The 19532-nt window shown below is 45.3% G+C and overlaps 1 protein-coding gene across 1 annotated transcript in view; it reads left to right on the forward strand.

Annotated features, from left to right (window-relative positions):
* Window positions 1-14436, forward strand: part of alk (ALK receptor tyrosine kinase) — a gene marked incomplete at both ends in the record, with an annotated part of 283418 nt that extends 268982 nt beyond the window's left edge. The window contains 8 exons of the mRNA XM_079752297.1: window positions 329-458; window positions 1264-1361; window positions 6993-7085; window positions 9599-9700; window positions 11132-11266; window positions 12676-12766; window positions 13258-13470; window positions 13636-14436. Coding sequence (XP_079608423.1) covers window positions 329-458; window positions 1264-1361; window positions 6993-7085; window positions 9599-9700; window positions 11132-11266; window positions 12676-12766; window positions 13258-13470; window positions 13636-14436 — 1663 coding nt within the window. The remainder of the gene's footprint in view (window positions 1-328; window positions 459-1263; window positions 1362-6992; window positions 7086-9598; window positions 9701-11131; window positions 11267-12675; window positions 12767-13257; window positions 13471-13635) is intronic.
* Between the last annotated feature and the right edge of the window lie 5096 nt (window positions 14437-19532).

The raw sequence follows: 19532 nt of genomic DNA on the forward strand, positions 1-19532 counted from the left end.
ACTTTCCCAAAATGTAATATGGGCTTTTCATAGAAATGAATATCATTTTCTTTTCGGTCAATCTTTTACATTGTCTTTTTTCAAGGGTTTGTGTCCCAAAAAGTATTTTTGAAAAATCAAATCTGTTACTTTTCAAAAATGCAGTCTGTCACAACAAATCAATCCGTTACTATACCAAAATGTAATGTGTTGATATACTAGAACGTTTTCTAGAAACTAACCCATATAAGCCGCATTACCATCGTATATGGAACGCTCATCTCTGCTTTACATATTAACACGGGTCCTTGCCACCTCCAATGCGTCTATTTGTTCTTTCCTCCCACAGCAAGTTCAGCCACCAGAATATTGTGCGCTGTATAGGGGTCAGTCTGAAGGCTCTGCCCAGGTTCATACTGCTGGAGCTCATGGCCGGAGGAGATCTCAAGTCCTTCCTAAGGGAAACCAGGCCGCGGCTGGTAAACCAGACACACACACACACACATACACACACACACACACACACACACACACACACACACACACACACACAGGCTCACACACACACACAGGCTCTCACACACACACACACAGGCTCACACACACACACACAGGCTCACACACACACACACACACACACACACACAGGCATAGGCACACATACTTCCTAACATGCGCTCAAGGACACACAAACACACACACACACACACACACACACACACATACAGGCACATATACCTACACATACCTACTCACATGCACACTCACGTAAACACACACACACAAATGAAGGCAAACATACTTGCACACTCATGGACGAACACACACACACATAAATACAACCATCACATGCACTGAAATTTGTCATGCCTACATTATCCGTAACTATCTGCGTGTACGCACATAACACGCCCACACACTTACAGTGTATTTAAAAGTAGGCTTAGGTCGAAGAGGTTAAAATACATCTACACACTGAACCAGACCTGTTCAGTTTCCCCGTTGCTCATGTGTGTTTTTGTGTGTGTGCATGTGAGAGTGGGTGGACGCGTCAGTAACAAATGGACGCTGTCAATTTGTTTGCACGCAGATCCTGCCGGGGTGGGGGAACTTGTCATGTCAAAACTGTATGTTTACTTGGCATACACATTTATTAGCTCTTAGGGGTCAATTTCAATTGGGGTATAAGAGGGTATTAGAGTACCCACTCACACGCGCATACACACTCACACACACACCCTCCGTGTCTATTGCGTGACCTGTGTGTTGATCCTGTGTGATCAGGAGCAGCCTTCCAGTCTGTCCATGGTGGACCTCCTCAACGTGGCCAGAGACATCGCCAGGGGCTGCCAGTACCTGGAGGAGAACCAGTTCATACACAGGTACGCTCAGACACTCAACACGCCACCGGGATGTAATGTGCAAATAAAATACGAACAATATCTAAGGAAATTCCTCATTAAAAAAAAAACACACATTTTCATAGGAATACACAACTGTTAAACCCAGACTGCTCCACGCTTTGTGCTTAATGCTATCTTTAATACTCTTTAGCAGTTTATGTTTTAATGAATATTAAGTCAACACACGATCGGGATACATTGTTTAAATAAAATACAAACAATATATAGGCAACACACCATCGGATTATAATGTGTAAATAAAAAACGAGCAATAAATAGTCGATATATTGTGGACACAAATATTATTGATTTAATGCATATCGTTAAAAAATCGTTAATGTTTTGCAAATGTTTTGTTAGTTAATTTGCAATCGTTTATTTCTCCAAGCACATCGATAGACGCCACGTAAAGCGGCCTAGAGGCATACTAAATAAAAATACAATGTTTAGTTTTGCACTGTGCTCAATCTCAGTCGTACCATTCGATATATATATTCAATAAAATATAAACTGCTAAAAAATATTAAAGACAGCATTTAAGTACAAAGCATGGAGCTCTCTGGGTGTAGCATTGCTATTCTATGATAATTCGTGTTTTGTCTGTTTTTTTTAATAAGGAATTTCCTCAGATATAAGGTTGTGTACAATATTTTAAAGATGTCTGGATGTATATCCTATTTAGAGATGTTTAAAAGCAGTTTTGTTGTTATACATCCTTCTTTTAAATGTAAATCTTTTGATAACAGATGTATAACATCCAAACATCTTCCAAATATTGATTAAAAAAGTTAGCAAAGTGGGTAAAGGAATTGTAATCTATGGGTGTCAACAGGATTGAAGAGGTTCAAACCAGTGGACCAAAACAGGTTTTCAACCAGATTCATCCCCTTTGTTTTTAGTACTTGTCTGCAGTGCACTGCAAAGCAAGCAGACGAGCCAGAGCTCTATTGCCCCGTCAAACACACTGTGTATCACCGCATGCAATAACAAACCTAGCAGGTTTCAACAATGGCATGACCTGCCACAGCGCAGCAAACGTAACTAGCCAGCGTTTAGTTACTGTTGCTAATGCAGCAATTGCATAGTGACGAAGATGGTCTGAAGGCTCATCCAGAACCCTTACATGAGCCTCATGGTCAATTAAAACAAATGATAATCCCAGTTGCATCACTTCAAACCACAACATCCCCTGGACTTGCAGATTAAAGCAGAAGCAGCATCCATCTTAACCATCCAAGGAACTGCCATTCCTGGGATTCTCCTAAGTGCCACAGTTTGCTCAGTGAATAGCGAATTGATTTTCCTGCGTGCAACAGAAAGACCAAAAAAAGAGGCAAGAACATATGGGCTGATTGTAGCTACTGCCGTCCACAAGCTGGCGTAAAGACACCAGAGCTGGCGTTGGGCTAGGCGCTGGCAGATGGAGCCCGGCCTGCCAGTCAGCAGTCTGAAACACTAACGTCAGTTGACAAAAGACCTTTGAAGAAAAAAATTAAAGGAATAGTCCCATGAGCCGGGGAGATGGTCTGTAACTTTTCCATCTATCTCTCTCTCTCTCTTTCTCCTCTGTCTGTCTGTCTGTCTGTCTGTCTCTCTCTCTCTCCCCTCTTTCTCCTCTCTGTCTGTCTGTCTGTCTGTCTCTATCTCTCTCCCACTCTCTCTCTCTCTCTCTTGACATTGCGCGTATATAACATGAGTCAGAAAAAGTTAAGACACTCTCCTAAAAGACCCTTTAAACCGAATTTTCTCTCACTCCTTGCATTATGTCTCTGTATCTCTCTCGCCCTGATTTCCTGGTAGTACTCCAATGACCAATGGGGGCCAATTACAATCCAGTGGTGCCAAAGAGTCACCAAAGCCTGTCAGTGCGCCTTATGGGCCCTGTGTTGACTGGTTTATCATATCTGGGCTGGGGCTTTGATATTGAAAAATCGGGTGGGGGCTTTCTATTTCTAAAACGTATACCTCCTGCCACTGCGGTGAATTTAGGAACTGTCTGAGGTGTTTGCATGGACGACCATGTGTCCTCTCTGTCTCCGAGTTGAGTGACAACATCATAAAGCACTTGGCTGTTCTCCCCCTCTGTGTTCCCAGGGACATGCTAACACTTCAAAGCGCACCCTCCTGATTTTAAGCCTTGTGTCAATGGTTGACAGAGCGGGCTGCTTTGATGGCAGCCAGCAGGAGACGCTTTCTCAAGTTCCCCTTTCTCTTCTTTTTTCAACATAACAGATTCGAGGGAACATATTTTATACAATCACTTGATTCAAAATCTTCCCTCGGTTATCCTGAAGAAGATCATCTGTTTTCAGGCGATCAATGTTGCCTTTTTCAAACGGCGATGTCTAGAAAGCGAGGTTCCTCTTTCGAAAACACATCAGATTGTATTTGACTAGGCCTCATAACACAATCATCAGCCCTGATTGTGCTGCGCTATGAGGCGTTTGTGCCGGTTATGCTCTGCTGTGTTCATACACACGCGTTGTTCCGCGTGCTGCTAACCGTATAAAGGCTTACCCAGGGCTTCTTCCACCCCAAATAGACATGCATCATCTTTTAGTATGTGCATTATATTTACACATATGCTGGGGAAGGCAGGGGCCTGACACCTCCCTCCGAGGTCAATTAGCATATAAACAAGGCAATGCACAAGCTAGGGCTACGGCTACGACAACACCAGCCCAGAAACAATTACCGGATCCATTGTTTCTTTATTGCGGATAATAAATGAGCAAAGAGCGTGACATCTATCATAGGGTTCTCCTGATATGCGTTTAATGACACCGTGCCGCGCATAGTGTGCATGCAGGTGCCGTCGCGACCTTCCCTCAAGCTCTTGTTGGCTAGCTGACTCCGACGCAGCAACAAATGATTTGCATAGATCCTTCCACGCGGGTTTAATGAGGAGGACTTGGATTTTGCTACCCCCACAAGAGAGGAAATGATATATATATATGTGTGTGTGTGTGTGTGTGTGTGTGTGTGTGTGTGTGTGTGTGTGTGTGTGTGTGTGTGTGTGTGTGTGTGTGTGTGTGTATACGAATACGGTTTTGGTCATGGCGTTTGCTCCAAAAATCGACATCAAACGTAAAAGGAAACAAGCTCCGCCCCTTTGTGCTCCTGTGATGACTTAAACTTTCAAAGGAACCTTCCCAGCCAGACTAAACGGCTGGCTTATCCATCCATTACGTATTCCCAACAGCCTCGAGGATCACGCGTCGCGCGGTTTGGTGCGTTGAGTCCGGCTCCCCGGGATCCCTGGCGCTCAGCGAGACCGCCGCACGCGGCGCCAGCGGCGTCGACACGCACTCCGAGATAATGAGCAATTAAATTCCAAGCATCGTCAACACGCCGTCGTCATAGAAACTTTGCGGAGAGGGGCTTCATCAAAGGAACATTTAAGAGCGTTGGCCTATTTTAAATGTGGCTCTTTTTTTTTTGGAATCTTCATATATTTATATATAAACGTGTAGAAAGAACTAGGCTAGCAGTGGGTCTTCGTGGACTGTTTCCAGCTGTTCTCAACAGCTCTTGAGTTGTGTTGGGTCTGCTCTGGAGTGAGCTCAGTGTGAGAGTGAGAGAGTGAGAGTGAAGACGCAAAAAATAAGAATACACGTCAGAAATCCCCGTGGAGGTTTATATTCCATGTCTCGGCTAATTGCTTTTTTTGTGGCTATTTTAAACTTTATTAATCACTTAACATGGCGTCACAGAAAGAGACTTTATCATCCCGGCGGGGGGGGGGGGGGGGGGGGGGGGGGGGAACCTTTCCCGTTGTGATTTGATGGAAGAGAAATGTCCTCCCAGGAACGCCTCTTTTTCCTTTAGTGCTTTGTTTGAGGTGTAATGCATTCGCCGCCTCGGCAGCAGAATACAGATCAGGACCACAATTGCTTTTTCCCAGACAGCAGTGGCGCCTGCCGTGTGAAAAATCGCTCTTTTCACAAAGATCGAGCAATCTCAAGGAATACCAAAAGATACCTATATATTGAGGCATTTTGATCATCAGCCTTCACTTTAACCTTTCTCTCTCCATCTGTCTCTCTCTCTCTCTCTCTCTCTCTCGCTCTCTCTCCCTCTCCCTCTATCTCTCTCTCTTTCTCTTTTCTCTCTCCCTCTCTCTCTCTCTTTCTCTTTTCTCTCTCCCTCTCCCTCTCTCTCTCTTTCTCTTTTCTCTCTCTCTCGCTCTCCCTCCCTCTCTCTCTCTCTCCCCTCCCTCCCTCTCTCTCTCTTTCTCTTTTCTCTCTCCCTCTCCCTCTCTCTCTCTTTCTCTTTTCTCTCTCTCTCTTCCTCTCCCTCCCTCTCTCTCTTTCTCTTTTCTCTCTCTCTCTCTCTCTCTCTCTCTCTCTCTCTCTCTCTCTCTCTCTCTCTCTCTCTCTCTCTCTCCATCTCCTTTCTATCTAAACCCAACCCGTCCCACAGTATGGGCTCTGTTTGGTTCCATTCTGTTCTTTTTTAGAAAGTGACTCATTGAAGCGGCGTAGGCAAGCGTGCGGGTTGGACTGGCTTGCCTCAGGGCAGCCACGCTGTTTGATTCCACTATTGATTCGCAGGGGAGCCTCTTCAAATGTCTCAAACACCCGGAAACTACCAGAAAGACCTCCACAACGAGTATTTGCCTCATGATATTGTTGACAGTAGTGGCAGAGGTGTTTATGTTGTTGACTCTGAATCAGCTTCTTTAGGAAGCAGGATGGAGGACCTGCTGAATGTAAATAGTACAACGTTAGCCACAAAGGACGGACAAGTCGATACCTTTTCATGCTTGTGACCTCTGATACGTCGTAGACCTTGTTGGTTAAATTGCAAGGAAGGTATGACAAAGTTTAGCTTGAGCTAAGGATTATCTCTCATTACAGTTTCCAACTGGATAAAACAATTTAGTAACACTTCCTGTCTTTCGTTTTTTGGTAGGGTTATGTCCTGGGGGTGTGCATGGTCGATTAAATTAAATCAAAGGTAAAAAAAAAAGATCATGATCAAATATGAAGAGGAGCAGGCACGGTGTTATGGGACCACCCACTGTTCAATAGGCCCACCCAAAATTTCTTAAAAAAGAACAAACCGTTATATATTTTAATTTTGAATATATATATATATTTTTAAAGGCTTCTTAAATACTTCATTTTTGCAATGCAGCAAACTTTGTGGATGACCGTGAATTGGCGGTAGGCTATTGTATTATCTCGTAGCCTAGGCTACATTTGAATGCATCTTCTTTGTATAATAGGCCAAGCTCAGTCTGTTGCTAATGATATCTAAATATTGTTGAAAACTTAAAACAATAAAACAGAATTCTGAAATAGTCTGCCTCATGTTATACGGGCATAACTAAATTATGTGGGAAAAATTCGATTCCTGACTACTTTTGCAGTCATAGCCTACTGGTCTATAGAGTGACGCGCTAAAGCACAGTGCCTGAAGAGGAGTGGATTATGCGCCCCCTTTAAGCATCTCAATGTTTTTTGTGAACTTCACATCATGCAAACACACACCCTTGCTTTTTTACCACACACACACACACAGTATTGCTAGGATTGGTTTCAAAATGACATAAAGATAGTTCAGCAGGCGATGCATATGTGTAACGATTCACCCCCATTCTTTCAGGGACATCGCCGCACGGAACTGCTTGCTGACCTGCAAGGGACTGGGAAGAGTGGCCAAGATCGGGGACTTTGGGATGGCCCGGGACATTTACAGGTGCGGTGAAAGCCTCACTATGGAGCCCAAAGGTGGATGGATAGGCAGAAGTTACTCACACACATCTGTTTTGTAGTTCAATCATCGGGCTGAGACAGGGGTGTGTGCGGTATCTCATATCTCTAGGGTGTGATACTGCTGCTATCTGTCCCTGCCTATTCCACGTCCACCCATCTCTAACCCGCATGAATGAACAGCCCACGAGGCAATGGGAAAGAGAATGGCTTTTATGTGGGGGGAAAGGGGAAGTTCATGAAAGTCCTTATCACCCCATTGCCTTCTTTCACGAAACATACCATATATACTTTTCATGTGCACCCATGCGCACACACACACACACACACACACACACACACACACACAGCAACTAATTCACACGCCCTACCAACCTAACTCACCTAACTCACCTGCATTCACCTCAGGTGACTGCTCATCTACGCAAAGACAAGCGCACACACATACACACACATGCATGCTATCTGTGTTAGTGAATGGGCGCTGCTATGTTTACGTCAGGTCTAATCCTAGGCTCGGGCCCCGGCCTGTTGGCACTGGCTCCTGGCTGTGAGCGTGCTCATAAACGTGGCGCATAAAGCCCATATGCATGTAAAAAACGATTGTTCCATCGATCGGACGGTTATTTGTCTTGGGCCATGAAAACAAAGCAAAAATAAATAAATAATAAAACAAAATGGTTCTTTTGGGACTGTTCTACGGCTCGGGGGAAAAGGCAACACAGTTCTCTGTGAGTGCTGAGTGACCTGAACGACTAAGAGCGGTTCTTGTTCAAAGTCAAATAGAAGAGAGTGGGCAGCCAGGTGTATTTTGGGAAGCTGCCAGGCATTTCTGGCTTGTTTTTCTGTGTGTCACCTCCTGATTACTGTAAAGTGCTGTGCTCGACAGTCGATGATGAATACTGGTTCCTGTCAGTGCTGTTTTAAGGGTAGTTTCCCTTACAAAGTCTGAAAATTTCAGTGACAGCTTCGAGACACGTTTCTCGCTTCTAGGTCCACTTAGCTCACTTCATGAAGCCGGTTTGCAACAAATTGATCTCTAATGAATTCATAAAGCATTTGGCAGCAGGCAAACATCTTGGCATCAAATTTTGCCAGCTTTGTAACAAAACCAGATCATTAATTTTAATCCTGCCTATGGTTGCGATGGCAATCATTGATGATCTTGAGCTGTGTAGTATAATCCTCCACACTCATCCATCATCATATGATCCCTCAACCTCAGATTATACTTTTTAGTTGTTCACCCATTCTCACTAATGGTTTATTGACATTTCACAGATTTCTGCTTCTGATTCCTCTCCTTTGTAGGGCCTCGAATCCATGCAAACCGCTTCTAGGCACGCGTCTAATGCATTCAACAGATCGAACAGCCAAGTCCATCGTTGTGTAGACACACAAAATATATAGTATATGTATGTCTCAGGGACATATGTCTTTGAGACTCTTATCGTGAGCAGCAACGCAGATTATCTTGTGCGTGAGAACCAGATACTTGTACCTCCTAGCTTAATAAAATAAAAGGCCTGTCAGCTGTGTTCACTGCTTTTTCCTCCTCCTTTTTAGATAAGGAATTCTACGAGCATTGATGCTGAAATGTTGCGTTTAGTATAAAATCGTAACCAGTATATCAAACGGGCGTGCCAGATGGAGCCATTATTTGCTCAATTGTGGTGTGTCTCTTTTTTCCTCTCACTCGGAGCGTCTTTTGAACTTACTTTTGAATGCTGCTGTTGTTGCCATGGCGACATGGCTGTGAACAGGCATTTGTCGTCTTTCTATCCTTCTTCACCTTATCTATTTTTCCTTATTGTTTTGTTGCTTTGTTTCTAATCTGTCCCTTCCATCGATTTGTTTCCACCTCTCAATGTCACCCAGGTGTGTTAATGCCTCCAGGTCCCGGGGGGGGCGTTATTGCGGTGTGCCTGCCAATGTCTGCTGAGATATACCTGCACACCTCTTGGGCAAATAAGGCCTTTAGTGAAAATGTTGACGTATTTTAATCATTCTGAGGGTCCCAGTTGGTTCCCAACTAGTTTGACTTTTTGCATAATCAGTGTTTCATCACGTAGAATAAGAAAAACTGCAGGCTAACTAGAAGTTAAGAAGCAGAAGTAACCGTTTGCAAAGAATGTAATAGAACCCATGGGAAATTAAGTCCTATTTCCCTTGAAACTATATGCTTTTCCAATTGGAATTCCAATGGATTTTAACATATCTAATTTTGCTTTGTGCTATAGTGCCACGATTTGGTCAGTTAATTTAAATATTTTGTAAAGTGTAGGCTGACATATTGGACAGTTTAATAGAACCGTTGTAAAATGTCAGTGAGCTTTTCTGTAGAGGCTGTCCATCAGTGATTAAGCATTAGACATCTGTCGGTGCTTGCTCAATTACCATATGTGCATATGCACGTGTATAGAATATGTATGCATATGTATATCTGAACGTGTGTGTGTGTGTGTGTGCGTGTGTGCGTGCGTGCGTGCGTGCGTGCAGGGCCAGTTACTACAGGAAAGGAGGGCGTGCCATGCTTCCGGTGAAATGGATGCCGCCAGAAGCATTCATGGAGGGCATCTTCACCTCCAAGACCGACACATGGTGAGTCTGCCCATCTTAACTTTTCACTACTGGTCTCTCTATCCATCTAAGCTTTTCACTACTCGTCTCTTTTTGCCATCTTACCTTTTCACTACCGGTATCTTGTTCACAAATGACCTTTGCACCACTGGTCTCACATTCACTACTTTCCTTTTCACTACTGACCGCCCTTTGCCATCTTACCTTTTCACTACGAGACTTGTTCACGACTCCCCTTCTCACTACAGGTCTCTCGTTCACGACTTACCTTTTCACTATGAGACTTGTTCACTACTTACCTTTTCACTGTGGGTCTCTCGTTCACTACTTACCTTTTCAATGTGGGTCTCTCGTTCACTACTTACCTTTTCACTGTGGGTCTCTCGTTCACTACTTACCTTTTCAATGTGGGTCTCTCGTTCACTACTTACCTTTTCACTGTGGGTCTCTCATTCACTACTTACCTTTTCACTGTGGGTCTCTCGTTCATTACTTACCTTTTCACTGTGGGTCTCTCGTTCATTACTTACCTGTTCACTGTGGGACCCGTGAACGTCTTTACTTTTCACTACAGGTCTCTCTTTCACACCTAATTTTCTATTAAATGTCTGTCTTTCAAATCTCACCTTTCAATACTGGTCTCTCTTTCCTTTTCACTGCTGGTCTCTCTTTCCTTTTCACTTCAGGTCTCTCTTTCCCATCTTACATTTCAACTGCAGGTCTCTTTCCTAATACCAGTCTCTATTTCCCATTTCAGCTTTTCGCTACAATTCTCTCTTTCCCATCTCACCTTTTCCCTACTAGTCTCTCTTTCCCACTGTCTCCTCTGGCTGCTGGTCTCTTCCTACACACCCTATCTTGTCCTCATCACTGTTTCTCTTTTCCTTCCTATCATCCTGGAATGGTCTCGATCTGACTGGCTTGTCCACATTAGCGTTCAAACTGACCCCCTGGGCCTCTCTCTCCTTGTTTCTCACATCGTCTCCCTATCTGTCTCATAGTGAGCGCCTGCATCTCTATTTTCAGCCCCAATGACTCTGATGGAAGTGCTTGCTGTTCACAAGGAGCAATGTGTTTTTCATTGTGTCTTACTCCGTTTTAGATGAGCACGGTGATTAGGTACTCTCTGATCCGATGTCTCCCTATAGTCCCCTGAACATAAATGCCTCTCCAAAATGTTTTGTTCAGAAATTGTCTGTCAGTAGGAGAAGCCGGCTATTTATTGTTTTGCAGAAAACTAAATCGGAGTTGATTTTAAATGCATGTTGAAATTCTGAATAAAATGTTTTCCCTTCTAATGAAGAACAAACCACATCTGCACGAAAAAAAAATTGGAGGCATTCGGTTGTTCAATTATTGTGTATTCCATTTGTTGATCATTAAACCACCTGAGTGTTCAACATTGTCCACTTAACAGAGTAACTGTTCAGTCTCTCTCCCTCTCCTCCTCAGGTCCTTTGGGGTCCTCCTGTGGGAGATCTTCTCCCTGGGTTACATGCCCTATCCCAGCCGCAGTAATCAGGAAGTCCTGGAGTTCGTTACCAACGGGGGACGGATGGACCCTCCAAAAAACTGCCCTGGTCCAGTGTACGTGAAGACCTGAACACACACACACACACACACACACACACTCACACACACACACACACACACACACACACACACACACACACACACATCCACTGTATTCACTTTCCAAAATAGTAATTTGAGCATAAGGCTCCCATGTTCATCAAATGCCTGGCAGCGCTTTGCTGTGTATATAATATATATTATATCATCAAAGTATAATCACTGGAGGCTCTATATGTTTGTATGGCTGTTATTCAATCTTCCCAACACGCGTTCATTCGATCGACTTCACACCTGGCCGGTATATTTCTGAGGACCCAAGGAAGTGCATGGTTGAGTGTGAAGTCGTTCGGATGAATGGTTCCTGGAAAATGCTACAAGTAGCCACGCAAGAGGCTGAGCAATCGGCTTGTTTCGAACAGCAAGTTTTGAACGGGCCCTGCACTATTCTAGATAAATATAGATACTAGTAATATAGATTACTTCTGATGGTGAGCAAAACACAAAAAATAAAAGTTCCCGTTGGTAAACTGCACGGGCCGGCGGCGCTACCCCGACATGGCATCATCGCGGCCCCGGGACACTCTTCCTGCGTCGGTTTGTATCGTGACACACACCTTTGAAATGTGCTGGCTCCGCGGGGGAACTAACGTCCGCAGTGACGTTACGGTGAAACGACCACCATAAATTCCCCGGCCTTTCTCGGACTGACCGCCAGCTTCACGCACGGAGCACCTCAGAGACTATAAATTCAGCTCAAATCCCCCTCTCGTCTCTGTCTCTCTCCGGGCATGGTTTCACACAGTGCCGTGCGCGCAGTATATTCTACTCTGGCACCTTTGTGACTTTACCGGCTTACCGATGCAGTCCATTCCCCTGCAGTCCATTCCTAACGCACGCACACACGCTCCCTCCCACACTCCCTCCCTCCCTCACTCACCTGCTCACCCCATGCGTCATGCTTGCTTATCATTTTACAAACTGCCATCGTACCTTGGCCAACTCCTGCCCGCTTAGTGAACATGGACCCTCCACACGTTGCTATTAGCACACAAAGGACTCACTTGTAATTGAAAAAGCAGCCTCGCAATAAATAAATAAATTGAAGAGGTCTGGTGAATGCATCACCATGTTTTGTTTGCCATGTTTTCCTCTCGCGGTGTAATTCTCAAAGGAAAGCTCTCCACCCTGTTGGAGGCCGCTGTTAATTTCCCCCAGCAAGCGATGAAAACAAGCTAATAAACATACCCTTTTTAGTTCTTAAGAGGGGATTGGAGACTTTAATTAGTGCAAGCTTATACCGGTGGGGGATGTTTTATTTATTGTATTATGTTTAATTGAACTGTTCTGTTTGTTTGTGTGATCGTGTGTGTGTGTGTGTGTGTGTGTGTGTGTGTGTGTGTGTGTGTGTGTGTGTGTCCTAGGTACCGCATCATGACCCAGAGCTGGCAGCACCAGCCTGAGGACAGGCCCAACTTCTCCACCATCCTGGAGAGGATCGACTACTGCCTACAGGTAGCCTGACCGGGGGCTGATGCTTGTGTTCAACGGGCTCCATTAAATCAGAGTTAACGTGCCGTGAACGTGTGTACGAGTGTTCTGATCTGCTCCGGGTCGGGCCTTTGTCCTGTTGATGGGACACCAGGTCACTTTGGCCCTCAGACGACCTCTCTGAGTGCTCTGATGTTCCTCTTTTGAAGTAGTAATGCCAAGACTCCAGGTCATAGATTTGTGTTTACAGATTTTAACTCCCCCTATGGTCCTCTTCTACCGCATCTATTTGCTCCATTAAAAAATATCAAAACTCTAAAGTTTGTGAAGCAAAAAACTCGCCGCTCCAAGCCGTCCAGGGCATTTCTCTCTTTAAATCGTTTAATTCCGGTCCAGTATTGTGCCGGAGTGATGGAGCTATAACTTTAACTACAACCGATACCACTAGAGGCTGCTCATAGGGAAACCTGCAGGTTCAAAGGGATTCAAAGTAGTCCCATACCCCCCCCTCCCAGGACCCTGACGTGGTGACCACACCCTTGCCGGTGGAGTACGGCCCGATGACTGAGGAGGAGGAGAAGGCGGCAGCCAATCCCGACGACGGCTCAGTGCCGGCCATACTGGTGGTCGGTCCCACCCCAGACGGCCACGGCGGAGGAGGCCAGCCTCCCCCTCCCTCCTACCCCGGGGAGGAGACCCGGAGAGGGGGAGGCGCAGGTGGGGGGGACGTAGCCGGCCCTGGTACTCCTGACGCCAAAGCTCAGCTGGCCACCCAGCAGCCCTCGCTTTGCCTGCGACAGCACCAGCACCAGATCCTGCAGACCTCCTCGAAGCCCTCCTTCTCCGCCGCCGCCACCACCGCCTCCAACGCCTCCTCCTCCGCCGCCGCCCAGCCCGTCTGCGAGGGCGGCCACGTCAACCTGGCCTTCGCCCAGGGCCAGCTGCCGCAAGAGAAGGAGCGCAACGGCAAGCCCAGCAGCCTGTGGAACCCCACCTACGGCTCCTGGTTCCTGCAGCAGCAGCAGAGGAAGCAGCAGCAGCAGCAGCAGCAGCAGCAGAGGCAGGGCTGCGTGGGGGGGGGCGGGGGCAGCAGGGTGCCGGGGGAGGGCCAGGAGCAGGTGGGGCGGACGGTGGCGGAGGCGGCTGGCGCCCTGGGGCTCCAGCACCAACACAAGCAGTTCCAGCACCAACTCCAACTGCAGCAGCAGCAGCAGCAGCAGCAGCAGCAGCAGCAGCATCAGCTCCAGATGCTTCACCACCACCACCACCAGCAGCAGCAGCAGCAGCAGCAGCAGCAGGGGATGTGCAGACCCCTGCTGCCCCCACCCCCTCCACCTGCCTCCCAGTCGCCCCTGCTCCTCGATTCGGCCGGTCTTCACCAGGTGCCCCTCTACAGACTGCGGCGCTTCCCCTGCGGGAACATCGGCTACGGCTTCCAGGAGCAGGGGCTGCCCTTGGAGACGGCCAACCCCGCGACGTTGCTCCAGCCCCCGGCTCCGTCGGCGGGCAACATCACCACCACCACCTCCTCCACCCCCTCGGGCCCTCTGCCCCGGGGAAGCTCCCTCCCCGCCTCGGCCACCGTGGGTCGCTCGAGCATGTCGGAGGACAGCCGCCCGCTGCTGGTAACCATGGGGACGGTGCAAGACGCCAGGCTGCCGAGGATGGAGGGCCACAATGCCACCGTGCTTTAGCCCGATTGGTCACCTTGTTTTTTTAGTACTCCCAACAAAAAGGCCCCTGTATGGAAGCACAGAAGGAACCGCGCGGTCCGGATGAAAACACAAACCTTTTGGAATGTAAACCAAATGTAGCATTGCTCTGAAGCCACAGACTGCGCTGGCTTTTTACAGTCAGTTCAACTAAACATTGCCACAAATGATTTACATTGATCCCACGTTATTTGTTTAGCTAGCTAGTGTTAACCACCAGTGTCAACCACCACTGTGACACCAGATGTTAATGGCTTTTAAACGTTTAGCTTACATTCCAGAAAGGGTTCATACACAACTCCCCCGACACTTGACAGGTTGCTTTGGAACAACGAAAACCTGGGCTTAGCTAAGCCTAGCCTCATATGTGGCCGTTGCTCTGTGATACGCCATCACGGATGGCCGCAGTGCACAGTTTCCTTTGATTCTTTTAAATCCACTTTGTCGGTTGTTTATGTTCATGTTGACAAGTTCAGCACTCCAAACAAGGTTGGGCTCTTTGCCCTTACATGCGCCTCCGATATGAGCATATATGACATAAACATCAGACCAAGCAACACAATTATTTGATTGTAATACATAAGGGTTGCAGCGTATAAACGGAATTACATTGTAAGGACATTTGTGCCAGCACTCAAGGTAATGATAAATGAAAATAAAAAATAAAATGTTTTCTAAAGGCCAGTTCAGAGGAACATATGGGGCTGAGCTCAGCCAAGCTTGGCAGACATTTGAAGGTAGTTATGTTGCAAAGGTCTTGTACTTGGATATGGACGTGAGAATAACTCTTACTTTGAAATGTGTACTTGTGCAACAAATTCACATGTGTTTAAATTTACAAACAAAATAGTTGTATACACATGGATCATTACCTATTGAACGATATATACTTTATCTTCATTCTTGTTCTTCAGTTTCACACTTAGTATTTCTGGAGTGACCAATTAAGAGGTTGCAATAGATGCATATTTGTAGTTGTAGTGAAATAAAATAAATGATTATACAATTTTGTATTCAGGTCTAAAACCACACATTTTTTACTCATGCCGATGACTTTAAATTTAAAACACAGGTGTGCGAATGTTGTAATGTACACATTTCAAAATTTGAGGTTGTATATTTTTCTACAATTTTGCACATCCTATTCTACAAGTACACAAGCATAGTAGGTGAGGACAATACATTTTCATAGTGACCCCCCCCCCATATTCACTGATGGATGCTAAAGCACATCAAAGTACTGAAAAACACTAGGAAAAGCGAATGATGCAGAGTACAGCATAGTTTTAAGAGTAAAAAATGTTATTTTTTTAGCTCTGAATGGACTAAGAATGCGTGTGATGATGCCGTCGAATGCGTGAAAGGAAAGGCGGCTGTGGCAAAGAAAGACACGGGGAGTTCTCAACTACATCTCCCAGACTCGTGTGTTAATGGACTGCTGCGGACGTCCTGTTTTGTCCTTTGTGTGACCACGGATGGGCAGGATGCTATTTTGACTTCTTCGGAGAGGCGAGATTGGCCTAAGCACTTGCTATGCTCCGCCAGCAGCAAAATGTGCCAGTCTGTTTCCAAGGCAAAGCCCCTTACATTGTCCCTAATCCAGTTCCCTGTGGATTTCACATTATATCGCATAACACCTTGCCATCAGACTACTTTTCAAAGGATACCAATGCATTGGACACTGATGCCAGAGACATTTTTTATGGAAACAATAACAAAAAAAAAGATGGGGAAATGTGTGTTGATGTTCACTAGCCTGCTTGTTAATTTATTCATTAGTTTATTTATTTGGAAAAAGGCCCTATTAATAATTCATGAATCTGCTTCTCTAGGTCTAAAACAAATTCACTTTACATAAGCTTGATTTCATTTAGGCCCCTTAACTGAAAAAAAAAAAAAAAATATATATATATATATATATATTGTTCCTTTGTAACAAAGGAAGACAAATTAAAGGCGGGTAAATAGGTCATAAATAATACAGCACAGAATGTCAGAAGCGTTATGAAATCATTCTATAATGCGCTATGAGGATTCAATTTGTGGATATGTAAGATATTAAATAAATGTCAAAAGTCAATGAGGATGAAAAGCTGTAAGGGATAAAAAAAAGTACCTGGAACAATATGCTTGAGTAGGTTTGCATCAACATTAATTAACATTTATTTACAGTTCAAACACAGACGTTAAAGTCAAAACACTTATTTAGCCATTGTTTTCAGTCAACTTTCAATCATTATTTTTGCAAAAAAATGTAATAAAAGGAGAACAAATACAAACACAAAGAAAACAAAAGATTTGCGATATGGTCTATTTCACGTATTTCGGAACCAGAAAAGTATTGGGTATAACCGAATAAATTGTTAACTTTAAATTGCTTCTTTTCACCAGTGCTACGCAAGCGCCACGTGTTCCTTGAATTGCATATTGTTTTCATTATCCTGAACAAAGAATGACTGTCTTGAAACGACAAAAGTATCACACATATTGAGCATTGAAACACAAACTATGAACTGCTTTTGTTACCGGTTTCTTCTGCCATGCCCTCTCGTCACACATTCTTTTCCACACCACATGGTTTCTGTGTTACAAGGCATCTATTTTTTTTTTACTTGCACAACAAGGATCCTTTGGTGCTTCATGACGTGTGTGTGTGTGTGTGTGTGTGTGTGTGTGTGTGCCGCCTTCTCTGGTCAGGCATCACCTGCTTTTCAAACTTCACTTCAGATGCAAGTTTTTCATGCACAAAAACAAATAACGCATATGGACCGATGGGTGAACAGTTAATGGTCGGTCCAGTCGTCCCCACAGTTTTGAGATTAATAAAAAAAGATAAAAAATCGCATTCTTCTGCGACGATGTGACATGCATAATGATGTGCTCTCCTTCACAGCTCACCTCCATTGTTTTGTGTAACAAACAAAAAAAAATGAACAAATTGTTCCGAAACTGTAAAAAAAAAAAAAGTTGTTGTAATTAAGAAGTATTGTACTATGACTCTGGTAAAAACTGTAATTTGCCCTACAGAAGACATTCGCGAAAATGAATAAATTACTATATAAAGACTAGATTGTCCAACAACATTGCATAACATTTATATAGCTAAATAGCAAAATACAATCCCCTAAACTTGTAGGTAGGGGAGACAACAGGGGAGATGTTTCAAAATGTTTATCATACCTCTGCGGTTCAACTATGTGTTTACGTGATAAATGGTAATGATGGGTCAGCCAACCTCAATTCATGAGCCAGGAAATAAGCACACAGCTCCTTTCATATTTCTAATGCTCCTTTCTAACGCTTTCTATACAGGGGATTCATAAGACCTGTATGAGTAAATCATGAGTGTATATGATAATCATGCAGGTAAGACAGTTAAGCCTAAATAACGAGAATCAAACCAATTACAATTACAATTAGGGCATTTAGCAGACGCTTTTATCCAAAGCGACATACATCGGTTAATATACACATTGACATACCGACGGCAGATTCAACCATGCAAGGCGACAGCCAGCTCGTCAGGAGCAGTTAGGGTTAAGTGTCTTGCTGAATTTTGGTTAACATGATACATGATACCACCTTTTGGTTAACATGATACATGATACCACCTTTTGGTTAACATGATACATGATACCACCTTGCTTTCAATAGGGAGGTTCCTGCTCAACATGAAATTATACAAATTGAACATGTGATATAAACGTATAGTAGTACTCCACTTTCAACCATCTATCAATAGAAAACAAAACAAGGGTTAAGGTTAGGTATACAAAATATTCATATTTTCAGTCATTGGTGGTTGTCCCCTCTTTGGAATCCCTTGACCTCAACACCTGCATCACACCAGAATCCACGTCTACATCAGACATCAACCGCCGAGGTACAGGAGAGCAAAGTGCATGTGCTCCGACCATTTTTCCCTCCAGGCCCCGCCCCCTGACACCTGGACACCATCTCCCCCTCCAGGCCCCGCCCCCTGACACCATCTCCCCCTCCAGGCCCCGCCCCCTGACACCTGGACACCATCTCCATGTCCAGGCCCCGCCCCCTGACACCTGGACACCATCTCCCCCTCCAGGCCCCGCCCCCTGACACCATCTCCCCCTCCAGGCCCCGCCCCCTGACACCTGGACACCATCTCCCCCTCCAGGCCTCGCCCCCTGACACCATCTCCCCCTCCAGGCCCCGCCCCTTGACACCTGGACACCATCTCCATGTCCAGGCCCCGCCCCCTGACACCTGGACACCATCTCCCCCTCCAGGCCCCGCCCCCTGACACCATCTCCCCCTCCAGGCCCCGCCCCGACACCTGAACACCATCTCCCCCTCCAGGCCCCGCCCCCTGACACGGGACCAGAACCCCTCGTCCCTGGCCGTCTCAGCAGACCCCTGGCTCCAGGCCCCCAGGGAAGCAGAAGCAGGACCACCCTCATCAGGTTCAGCACATTACACTTTTCCACAACCACATCATGTGATAAGTGTATATTGATCACTTGTTAAGTCCATAGTAAATTAGTAAAGTCGCTTAAAATTTATATTGCATTTATATAGTGCTTTTTTGTGACAAGTAACCAGTGGCCACCCAAAGTGCTTTACAATAATGCCTAACATTCCTGATTCACCCATTCATCCACACACCGACAGCGGCGTCAGCCATGCAGGGCGACAGCCAGCTCGTCAGGAGCAGTTCGGGCGAGGTGCCTTGCTCAGGGAAACCTCAACACTCTGGGAGGAGACGGGGATCAAAACTAGCAACCTTATATATTATTAGATCCAGCCAGTTGAATCAGCCAGTAATATGGTGTCATCCCAAACTACGTGTAGAACACTAAATATACCAAATTAATTTAACATTTAACTTTACAAAACGTAAAGTGGGTTCTCTGCCGAACTGTAAAATGCTTCCACCTGGCCAACCGATCTCAGGGACCACACCCATACTTAGGCCTATGACCAATCACACACAAATGAACTATTTAAATATAAATGGACTAGCCATTATATCACCACTCACACAACAGGCTAGCACACATCATGAACACACTACAGACACACACACTAAACACCACCTTTCG

Source organism: Pollachius pollachius, assembly GCF_949987615.1.
Source record: "Pollachius pollachius genome assembly, chromosome: 15".
Taxonomy (NCBI): Eukaryota; Metazoa; Chordata; class Actinopteri; order Gadiformes; family Gadidae; genus Pollachius; species Pollachius pollachius.